This window comes from Leucoraja erinacea, chromosome 8 (assembly GCF_028641065.1).
Source record: "Leucoraja erinacea ecotype New England chromosome 8, Leri_hhj_1, whole genome shotgun sequence".
NCBI lineage: Eukaryota > Metazoa > Chordata > Chondrichthyes > Rajiformes > Rajidae > Leucoraja > Leucoraja erinaceus.
The window spans coordinates 47,407,340-47,420,001 of record NC_073384.1 but is presented as its reverse complement, the minus strand read 5'-3'; the positions used below and the strand labels follow the sequence as shown (position 1 = coordinate 47,420,001).

Sequence of the window (12,662 nt, the reverse complement as noted above, 5' to 3'; positions counted from 1 at the left end):
GTTTTTATGTTCCCTGCCAGTTTTCTTTCATAATCTATTTTCCATTTCCTAATTAAGCCCTTTGTCCTCCTCTGCTGGTCTTTGAATTTCTCCCAGTCCTCCGGTTAAGTCCTCTGTCTAATTTGTACGCATCATCCTTCGCTTTGATACTATCCCTGATTTCCCTTGTTATCCATGGGTGTACTACCTTCCCTGATTTATTCTTTTGCCAAACTGGTATGAACAATTTTTGTAGTTCATCCATGCAGTCTTTAAATGTCTTCCATTGCATATCCACCGTCAACCCTTTTAGAATTAATTGCCAGTCAATCTTGGCCAATTCACGTCTCATACCCTCAAAGTTACCTTTCTTTAAGTTCAGAACCATTGTTTCTGAATTAACAATGTCACTCTCCATCCTAATGAAGAACTCAACCATATTATGGTCACTCTTGCCCAAGGGGGCATGTACAACAAGATTGCTAACTAACCCTTCCTCATTACTCAACACCCAGTCTAAAATAGCCTGCTCTCTCGTTGGTTCCTCTACATGTTGATTTAGATAACTATCCCGCATACATTCCAAGAAATCCTCTTCCTCAGCACCCCTGCCAATTTGATTCACCCAATCTATATGTAGATTGAAATCACCCATTATAACTGTTTTGCCTTTGTCGCACGCATTTCTAATTTCCTGTTTGATACCATCTCCAACTTCACTACTACTGTTAGGTGGCCTGTACACAACACCCACCAGCGTTTTCTGCCTCTTAGTGTTTCGCAGCTCTACCCATACCGATTCCACATCCTCCAAACTAATGTCCTTCCTTTCCATTGCATTAATCCCCTCGCTAATCAGTAACGCTACCCCACCTCCTTTTCCTTTCTGTCTATCCCTCCTGAATATTGAATATCCCTGGATGTTCAGCTCCCAGCCTTGGTCACCCTGGAGCCATGTCTCCGTGATCCCAACTATATCATTGTCATTAATAGCTATCTGCACATTCAACTCATCCACCTTATTACGAATGCTCCTTGCATTGAGACACAAAGCCTTCAGGCTTGTTTTTACAACACTCTTACCCCTTATACAATTATGTTGAAAAGTGGCCCATTTTGATTTTTGCCCTGGTTTTGTCTGCCTGCCACTCTTACTTTTCACCTTGCTACCTATTTCTTCTACCCTCATTTTACACCCCTCGGTCTCTACGCTCACACATTTAAGAAACCCTTTCCCTTTAATTCCATCCTCCACTATCCCATTCAACACCCCACCCCCCTTATTCAGTTTAAAGCCACCTGTCTAGCAGTGGCAAACCTGCCTGCCAGAATGCTGGTCCCACACCTGTTAAGATGCAATCCGTCCCTTTTGTACAGTTCCCCCTTACCCCAAAACAGATCCCAGTGATCTAAGAATTTAAATCCCTGCCCCGTGCACCAGTTCCTCAGCCACACGTTCAGGTCCCGTATCTCCCTGTTCCTGCTCTCGCCAGCACGGGGAACTGGAAGCAAACCGGAGATAACAACCCTGGAGGTCCTGCTTTTCAACATTTTTCCGAGCTCTCTAAAGTCTGTGTTTGTTTATTTGTTCATTTGTTCCAGTGAAGGCGCTGTGCACACGGCAGCCAGGCAACAGTCGCCTGTCTTTTTCTTTTTGTTGTCATTTTTAATCTCAAATTTTTTTGTGTAGCTGGTGTGTTGTGACTGTTGGCAGAATAATGCTTTATCGTATCCTACATCGATGACAGACATGTACATAAGGTATTTTGTTCAAGGACCAACAATATAAGATACCACCAATGTTACAAAGATCTGTGGGGTTTTTTTAAAAGGCACATTTTGTGATTTAAATGACACTAAGCTGGGGTTCTGAAAATCTGTGGGAGGACTAATTTCCATTGTTGGAATTTGCTGGAAAGAATGAGTTTTAAGAAAAACAGTTCCAATTTTAATATAACAACATCAGCATATTTCAGCTTTACCAAGCTGGAGATGAACCAAATATAAAATATCCTTGGTATAAAAAAATGTGCATATGGTCATTTGCCTAGGATAGGTCGCAGAATTACTTCTACCAGTTGTAATGTAAAAGTGGCGATCTGTGAGTATCGCCCACTGGAAATGCTGTTGTTTTTATAAACGATTTGGTGAAATTCTAAATGGTCTGATTACTAAGTTCAAAAGATGATTGAAATTTGGTGGTGTTTAGCATAATGAGTAAACTTTTGAAAGGATATAGCAGAATATAAATTAGTTGCAAATTTGGGTGGGGACATTGCACTTGCAGTTTAAGTGTGAGGTGATGCATTTTTGGAGGTCGAATGCAAGAGGAAAGTTTACAGGAAATGGAAGGATCCTAAGCAGCATAGATGTACAGAGGGCAGGTCTACAGCTCCCTTTAGGGTGTTAAATAAGCATTGGCTTGTCCTCATCATTTGGGGCGTTGACTATAAAAATGTTGCAGCTCCATAAAACTTTGTTGCGGCTACTTTTGGATTCCGGTGTGTCGGAAGCACATCGAGAGCCAATTAGCCAGGAGAGCAACTTTTCCTTCAATGTCAACAAAATGAAAGGTATGGTCATTGAATTCACAAAACATGGTGAACAACAAACTCTAGTCTGTATCAATGGTGCTGAAGTGGAGAAGGTTGAGAGCCTGAGGTTTCTAGGTGTAAATATGGTCAACAATTTGCCCTGGACCAACCATATTGACGCTACAGCTAAGAAAACACACCAATGTCTCTACTTGCTCAGAAGGCAAATCAAAATTGGCATGCCTCTAATGTCTCTCTTACCATATTCTACAGACTCATATTTTCTATGGCAACTATTATGGCCAAGCCTGGAAAAGAAAGAGATGTGAACATAGCCCAGTCCATCAAACACAATAGTAACTGCCCAAAACTAATTTAAACTACCCATTTGTGTAAATTGGAGGTAGAATCACTGATATAGGTGCTAAGTTAAATCATAATTTTATATAGCACACTTCTCAATCCAAGTTGGTCCCATTTATCCGTGTTTGGCCCATATTGCTCTAAACCTCTCATATCCATGTACCTGTGCAAATGTCTTTTAAGTGTTGTTATTTTCCCTACCTGAGCTACTTCCTCTGGCAACTCTTTGCCTACACCCTGAATGAAAATGTTGCCCCTTATGGGCCTGTCCCACTTAGGCGACTTTTTAGGCGACTGCAGGAGACTTGGCAGTCGCCACATGTTTGCAGGTGGTTGCCAGGGGGTGGTCGTGAGCAGTTCCCGCATTCTGGGAACTAGTCGCGGCCTCATTATGGGCGGCGCAAATATTTCAACATGTTGAAAAATTAGCCGCGACTGGAATGAAGCCGCCGTGGAGAGTAACGAGAATTCTCGTGCCGCAGATGGGTCGCCAGCAGGTCCTAGTGGGTCGCCAGGAGGTCGAAGGTTCTCAAAGGTTCTTGTAGGTTGTAGCTGGTGCTGACCGGTGGATTTCATTGGCTCATTGGGGAAAAAAAGTTGTAAGCAGTAGTTTTCAGAACCAAGGATAACTAACCGGTAATGTTAAATGTCTGCCGAGCTTCACAGCGTGTGTATCTCTGGCTTCTTAAATGTTGTCTGGCTTCTTAAACGTTGTCTCCACTACTTCTCCCCCCCCCCCCCCCCCCCCCCCCACCCCCACACCCCCCCTCTTTGAAAGGACTTATGTACACTGTGCTTTAGCCATCTTAATTACAGCGCCAACCTTCCTGTTCATTGTGGTGTGTGTCTGTATCACCTTGGCTTTGCACAGTGTGAATTTCAGACAGCACTTCCCCACGCTTGCCCCGTCCCCGACTGCGATGTGTCCGCCAGTCTCCGTTCCAATTTTCCGGTTTTTCAGGCTTGACAGTCGCCGGCAGTCGCCTGAAAAATCGCCTTAGTGTGACAGGCCCGTTAGATTCCTATCTTTCCCCTCTCACCACTTACTGTAGTTTTGATTTACCTATCCTGGGAGGAGGGGGTGGGAGTGTGCCTTCACCCTATCAATGACCCTCATGAATTGATACAGCTTCATAAGACACTCCTAGTTCTCAAACACCCCAAGGCCTGCCCAATCTTTCACAATAGCTCAAAACCGAGCCCTGGCTACATCCTTGTAAATCGTCTCTCTCCATTTTATTTTTTCCAGATTTATGGCATCTTACCTATAGCAGGATGACCAAAATTGAACAGTACTTTAAGTGCTGCCTCACCAATGTGGTGAACAACTATAATCTAATTTAGATATCCATTTCCCACACTGATGAAGGCCAGGCTGCCAAAAAGCCTTGATGCTACGTTCAGGTGCAAGCTTTTGGGGAATAGCTGTTTGCTGTATAGGACGAGGAGGCAAATGTGTGGGTATATCCAGAGCTATCCATGACTTTAAGAATGTGTTGGGGAGCAGAATAAAATTAATTTAGATGAAGAAATACAAATTAATTCGCGAGGAGAAAAACATCTTAAAAGAGCAATATTTAAAAAAAAGATGCTGAAAGACTTGGGATGTAGACATGTACAGGCAAAATATTTTGGTTGCTACAAGCACTTTGTCAAATGTTCTTGTTATTGATCCATGTATTTTTGACAGTGCATATATAACAAGCCCAATCTTGAGAAATTACTCCAAAACGTAAAATATCTTTGAACATCCCGGATCAGGATGAAAACCTTTAACTCACTGATTCAATGACATCCCTCAGAGCAACCGCATGAATCCCATTAGCCTACTTATTTCCCTGTAACCTATTCATGCACAGTGATTTCTCCCATGCCTCCTACCACCATCCCACGAGGGTCAGTTTACAATAGCCGATCAACCAACCATCACAACTAAAGTGTGAGGTGTGGATGAAGTTGGCGGCGCATGAGGGGAAACTACGTGATGGACTAGGCTACATCCATGACGTATGCAGTTTCCTGTGGTCTTGGGTAGAGCAGGATCACAGGAATATTCAACATATCCAACCTATATCTGTAATTCCCATGCAACCATAGAAGACACAATTCTTGCCTTTTTATCTTGTCCATCCAGAGACACAAACACTCCTTCTAAGTAAAAGAGTAATTCACTTCAACTCGGTTATTGTCTAATATATTACATTTAGTAGTAATGTTGTGGTCATGCCTACATTGGAGAAACCTGATGCAGGTTTGTTGGCCGCTTTACAGGACATAATAACACAGTGAGTTGCTGCTTTATAGGGCCAGAGACCCAAATTTGATCCTGACTAGGGGTGCTGCTGTACAGAGTTCGTACATTCTCCCTGTCATCATGTGGGATTTCCTTCGCTGCTCTGGTTTCCTCCCTCACTCCAAAGACGTAGGGGTTTGTAGTTTAATTTGCTTTGGTAAAAACAGTAAATTGTCCCTAGCGTATAGGATTGTGCTAGTGTACGGGGTGATCGCTGGTCGGCGCGGACGTGGTGAGCAGAAGGGCATGTTTCCCAATGAAGAATCAGTTGCAGTTCAGTGTTTGGGAGCAACATGAGGAAAGGCATTCTGATATTCCTTGGAATGGCTGATTGGAGAATGTCACATTGATGCAACAGAATATGACCTTTAATCATAGGCTTCAATGTTGAAAAAATAATGTCAAATGTCTACAGCAGCTGTAATGGTTCATGTGAGTTTTAATGTCATACGTGTTTGTGTATGTGTGAGTGCACACATTCCTATGTCTGCTTTGCAGGTTTCATCCTTTCTGTAACAGCTTACATGTTGCTAAGAGCATTTGTTACTTGTGTAGGAATGAACTGCAGATGCTGGTTCACACTGAAGATAGACACAAAATTCTGGAGTACCTCAGAGGGTCAGGCAACATCTCTGGAGGTGACGCTTCGAGTGTGAAGAAGGGTCTCGACCCAAAATGTCACCTATTTCTTTTCTCCAGAAATGCTGCCGGACCCACTGGGTAACTCCAGTATTTTGTTACTCTATCTGCATTTGTTTCTTCTCTATCTCCAGTTGGTACAGCCTAAAATTAACGGAAAAGTACCATTTACACCTGAACACTATTGGTATTCACTAGGTTGACATTATTGATGCACCTCTGCATTTTATAAAATCACACTGTTCCACACGGTATGTATAGTCGGTTATTTAATTTGCTACATCCACCATCTAATGAATGTTTATGTGAGGCGTGGAGGAAAATGTAGCTTGTCTGGTAAATGGCTTTAGAAGATAAGTGTGTGCAGAGTTGGTTTTGCTTTTGAAGATAAGACAGATATTCAAGCTGATGGTTTTATTTGAGCTGCAAACTTCATGTGGCTAATAATCTGCAACCCTTGCACATGATCTGAGTGAGACAGCTGCTGGTTGTGTCAGGGCCTGGACACTCCATCTCATGTTGTTTATTAACGTATGCAGGTCTCTACCCACACTGTTCAGTGGGTTCCTACTTACCTTGTTTATCCAGAAGCTTTGCAGATCTTTAAGAAACTAACTGTGTGAGACCACTGAAGTGTTGAGTTCAGAGAAGTATAAAAAAACATTTTTTCTAAGAGTTTTCTTCACTGGAGATTCTGCCCATTTCATTTGGAATAGTAAATGTTGGGTGCTATGATATCATTTTATATACAATATATTTCTCACTATATAGTTTAGTTTATTATTGTCATGTGTACGAGGTACAGTGAAAAGCTTGTGTTTGTGTTCTATCCTGTCAAAGAAAAGACAATACATGATTACAATCAAGCTGCCCACTGTGCTCAGATAAAGGGTTCAACATTTAGTGCAAGATAAAGTCTGCTAAAGTCTGATTAAAGATAGTTCAAAGGTCACAAATAAGGTGGATGGGTGGTCAGGGCTACAGCCTAGTTGATGAGAGGACTGTTCAGTTGCCTGATATAAGCTGTGAAGAAACTGGAGGTATGCATTTTCAAACTACTGCACCTCTTGCCTGCTGGAAGAGGGGAGAAGAGTGAGACTGGTTCTTGATTGTGCTGGTGGTCTTGCAGAAGCAGTGTCAAGTATAGAGGGAGGAAGATTAGTTTGCATGAAGGTCTGGGTTGCGTTCACAACTCTGCAATTTCTTGCGGTCTTGGATGGAGCAGTTTCCAAACCATTCTGTAATAAACCCTGATAAAATGCTTTCTACGGCTCAACTGTAGAAGTTAGTGAGGGTCATTGGGGGCATACCAAACTTCCTAAGCCTTCCAATAAAGTAGAGGCGTTGGTGGCTGCCATTTGAGCCGTTGACTGTAAAATGTCACACCGAGCATTAGCATCAGTCCAATTCCTCCTGCTACCCATCGGGTTCCTTTTAGATTCTCCTATCACTCAGCGACACCGGGAAAATGTAGTGTTTGGGATGTGGGAAGAAATCAGAGCAGTTAGGGCAACCCTCTGATCACAGCGTGAATATATACCACGCGGACAGGACTGAACCTGGATTATTGGAGCAGAACCATTAGCTGCTATGCCATTGTGCCTCTGTCCCTATATTAGGGAGCAATACAGTCAGTGATTGTCACCCTATTCAGTTTGGGTAGGCACTCATTGTCTGTGTCAAGATTAAATGAAATCTCTGATCCTATATTTCCCCATTGGGCACAATTGCAAAGGTCATTATCAGCACATTCTGGCACTTCAATGACAAGATTATTATTATTTTTTTTTGGTGACCAGGTTATTCCAATTGCTAGATGTGGATGCAGATAGTCACAGAGTGATACAGTGTCAAAACAGACCCTTCGGCCCAACATTCCCCCATCGATCAAAATGCTCCATCTATACTAGTCCCCCTTGCCTGTGTTTGGCCCATATATCTCTAAACCTTTCTTTTCATGTATCTGTCCAAATGTTCATCAAAACGTGGCATTACTACCTGCCTCAACAACCTCTTTCACCAGCTCGTTCCATACACCCGCACCTTAATCCGATGTCCTCTGGTTCTTGATTCCCCAACTCTGGGCAAGAGACTGTGTCTTTTCCCGATCTATAACTCTCATGATTTTGTACACCTCTATAAGATCACCCCTTATCCTCCTAATTGATTGATGATTAATTTGCTTTTTTTCGCTTTGTCTGTATCGAGTTAAGCATTCCTTCTGGTGTTATTGCTATGCATATTAGTGTGCGTGTGTTGTAAAACCAGAGGTTGCCAATCAGGTTGATTGCTGCAAAAAAAAAAATCGTAATGTTGACTTGCTATGCAATGATTATGGGGAAAAAAATGTTATTGTGCTACAAAACAAGAGCAATTCATAACATTTGTGCATGTGCTGAACCTGTTCTGTCTAACACTGTGATATGAACCAATTTGACAAGTCAGGTGTCAAGTATGTTGAAGGACTACTGCTAAAATTGTGGAAGGCAAGCCAAAAAATGGGAATGAATTTCTCAACATGCTTGAGGCATTCTTATCACAATTCAAATGGATTTTCTGTGTTGCCCAGAAACCATGATTGAATTCTACTTTTAAACTTGAGACAGGAATAACTTTCAAATCTGGCAACAGGTAGAGAGTTATTTGTCATAACTGTATGTGTGCTCTTTGATCCGACATCTAAAAGGTAGCTAGATTGTCAGTGGGAGTCACAGTTTGTGTAACCTGGAAATCCACTGAGAGCCCAAGGAAAACATTTCTGGCAGGCAATGTAAAAATAGATTGGTGTGATGAGGTGAGCAGAAAGCCAAAAGCAATGCAATCCTAGTTGCTTGTTCTATAACCAGCCCCAGTTCCTTTCTGGTAGCAAGTCTTGATCAGCCCTGTAGGTAGAGCATAGCACCAGAGAATGCCATTTAGCCTGCAATGTCCACACCGAATATGGTACCTCTCCAAAAGTCTCTTAAATGCAACTGTCGTATCTGCCTCAACCACTACTTCTGGCAGCATGTTCCATACTATATAGTCTTTATTAGCCCAGTTTTTGCCAGCCGGAATGAAAAACTCAGTGGTAAAGCTATTTTTACAGTAAGTTGGCAGACTAATTTACAGGTACACTGCACCTTTAGGTCACAGGGCCAATGAAACATCTTTTGTTTCCAATCTATAGTTTTCCCTCTATGTTTACAAAGCAGACAACAAAAATAAATAGAAAAGATGCATACATATATGTGACATCAAAGGTTTTATGCTTTAATAAGGTACTGGTGTCAAAAATACATTACCTCATTAGATTAAAATTTCCCATACAGAAAAGATATTAAGTGGCAAGCCATACAGATATTAAATACTTGTAATAATAATCTATAGCTGTTAATATTAGAACTGAAACACTGGCATGCTAATTTTGAGCCAAAATATCTAATTGATGCTTTACTTCAAATTCATTGCACCCTTTGATTCTGGAGGAATTAGTCTAGTACGTATTTCTTATGGAAACATTGAAAACATGTGACACTTGAAGGGTGTCCAACAAAGTTATAGCAACTTTATCATTTGAAGAATTTAATCATTGAGGTCAAACCTTCAGGATATTTAACTGGGCACACATCCTATCGGAAAGACGTGTCAGGGTAAAATGTTACTCGCTGCAGAATGAATGTCCTTATAAAGGGAAACTTGTGCTCAAGGAATAAACAAGACACATTTGGGGTCTTTTGTTTTACTTTGAAAGTGCAAATTGACCTTTCCTCCTTTCTGAATCACTTTGGAAATCTTTTACAAATCCTTTCAGTACAGCTAATAAAAGCATAAAGGTTTGACCTTAATTTAGTAGGGTCCCATAAAGATTCACAACATTTCAGCAGGATAAAAAAACTGTTATATTTGACCAAAGAAAAATACAACTAAATATATTTTAAATCTTTTACATAGTATGCTTTGATGTATTCCCTTACTGTGTATTACACATCTAAAATATTCCAGATTTTTAATAAACATTAATACTAAATTGTTGGCTTCCTGCCTTCTTTTCAAGACACCCCCAGGATATCACTGACCAAAATACCATTGAATGCAAAACCAACACTAAAAAATAAAATTGGTTATGTGAGGATACATGTCGAAATTCATTCTGTTTCTGCTACTGAAAGTACCAGTACAAGGTTAACACCAAAGATCTATAAATCTCTATAAGCTTAATATTTAGTAAATAAGTCACCAAAAAGACAAAGCTTATTGAAGCTAAAGTGTGCAACTGAGCAAAATGTCCACATACAGCAAATCTGCTACCAAAATAGCTTTTTAGCAGTTAGTATTTTAGTTTTCTGATCATTTGAAGGAAAAACAGTGGAACATTTCAATTGTCTTTTCAAAAAAAGATTAAGTGCATTCTTTCAACACAAGAAAATAGCTGCTTTTTAATTGAAAGCATAAGTTGAGAATTATGCAGGTGGGGGAACGCTGTTCCCACAGTGAAATTCCCACGGTGCAAAGCCAAGGTGATACAGACATACACCGCGATGAACAGGAAGGTTGGCGCTGTAATTAAGACGGTTAAAGCACAGTGCACGGTAAGTCCTTTAAAAGAGGGGGGAGAAGGAGTGGAGACAACTTTTAAGAAGCCAGAGATACACGGTTGTGAAGCTCGGTGGACATTAACATTACCGGTCGCTTATCCTTGGTTCTGAAAAGTACTACTTACTTTTTCTTTTTCCCCAATGAGCCAATGAAATTCACCGGTCAGCACTGGCTACAACCTACAAGAACCTCTGACCTCCTGGCGACCCACCTACAGCACGAGAATTCTCTCTACTCTCCATGGCGGCTTCATTCTAGTCGCCACTAATTTTTCAACATGTTGAAAAATTTGCACCGACCATAATGAGACTGAATAGTTCCCAGAATGCGGGAACTACTCACGACCATGAAGGCGACTCCCCGGCGACCATGTGTGACCATAAAAAGTCGCCTAAGTGGGACAGGCCCATTAGGAAAGATCATCATAATGCTACCAGAAAATTGATGAGAACCTTTTCCTCCAAAAGACCTGTTTACTGAAAGGAGAAACAGTTGGTTCAAGAAACAAGAGGATGTAATGGCAAGAATAAGTGTATATATTAAGCTGAGAAAATTTATTACATAAAATCGTGAACGTTGAACAAGCGAGTGATTTTTAAAACTATATCAATAATGGACTACTTGCAAAAAAAACTTTAATAAACTGAAGCTGTTTTCACAATTCAGGGTAGCAATAATGGCACAACCATTTAAGTTGCTTGGTCGAGCGCTCTAAGCAGTTCACGTCCGTGCAAAAGTGTTGAGCACCCCATCGTAGGTGCATTTACTTCACAGTCATACCTTGTCAGCTCTGGCAAGGAATAAGCCAGAAACGAGGAACCCAAAAGGCGGGAAGCCATTCCTGCAGACAGGAATAAAAAAAGACAAATATTTGCATTATTATTTCTGAAAAGGTTACATTAAAACATTAACCAGTCAATCATTACAGTCGGTGTAACATTCATTATGCAGAATACTGTCTACAGTATCCATGTAGATTCTATGAAAATGCAAGTTTATAGTGTTACATACAAGAACACTTTTTCTCAGGCTGACAGAATAGCTAAGGGTGTGCAGTTGTAGTTATGGTGATTTGTTGTTTTAACACCTCAGTTGATGAAAATGCCTGGATTTCAGCCAAAAATTCCAAAGCGGTTGTCAGTATTCAGCTTCCATTTACAGGCTACGTCGTTTTCCACTGATCCAACATAATCAACAATGTCAGAAGTGCTGGTGAAAAACGTCAGGCATTTAGGAATTAGCCCTGATGTTAAATATCTGAACATGTACATTTGGTTGTTGGAGGTCTAGGTAAGACTGTAAATGGTTCACCATTTGAACTACAGCTTTTTATTTCCCTCTGACCTTGTAATCTAAACAGTTAACGTTTTTAAAAATTTTCAGATAATGTATTTTAAATTGTTTTAAGTATTTAATTGCTTTTGATATTTTAGCTATATATATATATATATATATATTGGACATTAGACTTTAGAGATACAACGCCCTTTAGCCCACTGATATCACACACCAACCAGCGATCACCCAGTACATTAACACTATCCTACACACTAGGGATAATTTAACAATTTTACCAAAGCCAATTAACCTACAAACGTTCACGTCTTTGGAAAGAGGGAGGAAACTGGAGCACCCAGGGAAAACCCATGCAGTCACAGGGAGAACGTCCAAACTCCGTAGAGACAACACCCATAGTCAGGATCGAACCCAGGTCACTAGCATTGTAAGGTAACAACTCTACCGCTGCACCACTGCGCTGCCCCTGAACTCTATCATGCAATTTAGTACTCTACTATGTTGGTGACATCACAATTGCTGGCATCCCTGACATTACAGTTCAGTAATGACTGCGGTCAATAAAGGAAAGGTCGATGCATTAGAGACAGCTAGATTTTAGAGAGCAATTTCACCCCCCGATGAGGGTTGTCATTTTACTCTGAAATCTGAGCCTACAGGTAGAATTAAAGCACACCGGAGCACAAACTATAATATTGGACTTACAAGGTAATTCGAATGAGGTCTGCAGAAAAAAATGTGAAGATTTGTCTGAATTATATTTGAAAAACTCAAAAGTAGTTGAGCAAAATATTCATGGCAACACCCAAGAAACTAAACTGAGTGGGAGATCCTATTAAAACTTACCGGATAATGAAAGTTCTAGATAGAGTGGACTTGGAAAGGATGTTTCCAGTATTGAGAGAGTCTAGGAACAGAGGGCACAGCCTCAGAATAAAAAGATGTACCTTTAGAATGGAGATGAGGAGGAAATGTTTAGC

General features: G+C 40.8%; 1 protein-coding gene across 1 annotated transcript in view; it reads right to left on the bottom strand.

Annotated features, from left to right (window-relative positions):
* Positions 1-9,033: 9,033 nt before the first annotated feature.
* epas1b (endothelial PAS domain protein 1b) overlaps positions 9,034-12,662 on the bottom strand; it is a 111,869-nt gene continuing 108,240 nt past the window's right edge. The window contains exon 15 of the mRNA XM_055639644.1: positions 9,034-11,227. Coding sequence (XP_055495619.1) covers positions 11,076-11,227 — 152 coding nt within the window. The 3' untranslated portion in view covers positions 9,034-11,075. The remainder of the gene's footprint in view (positions 11,228-12,662) is intronic.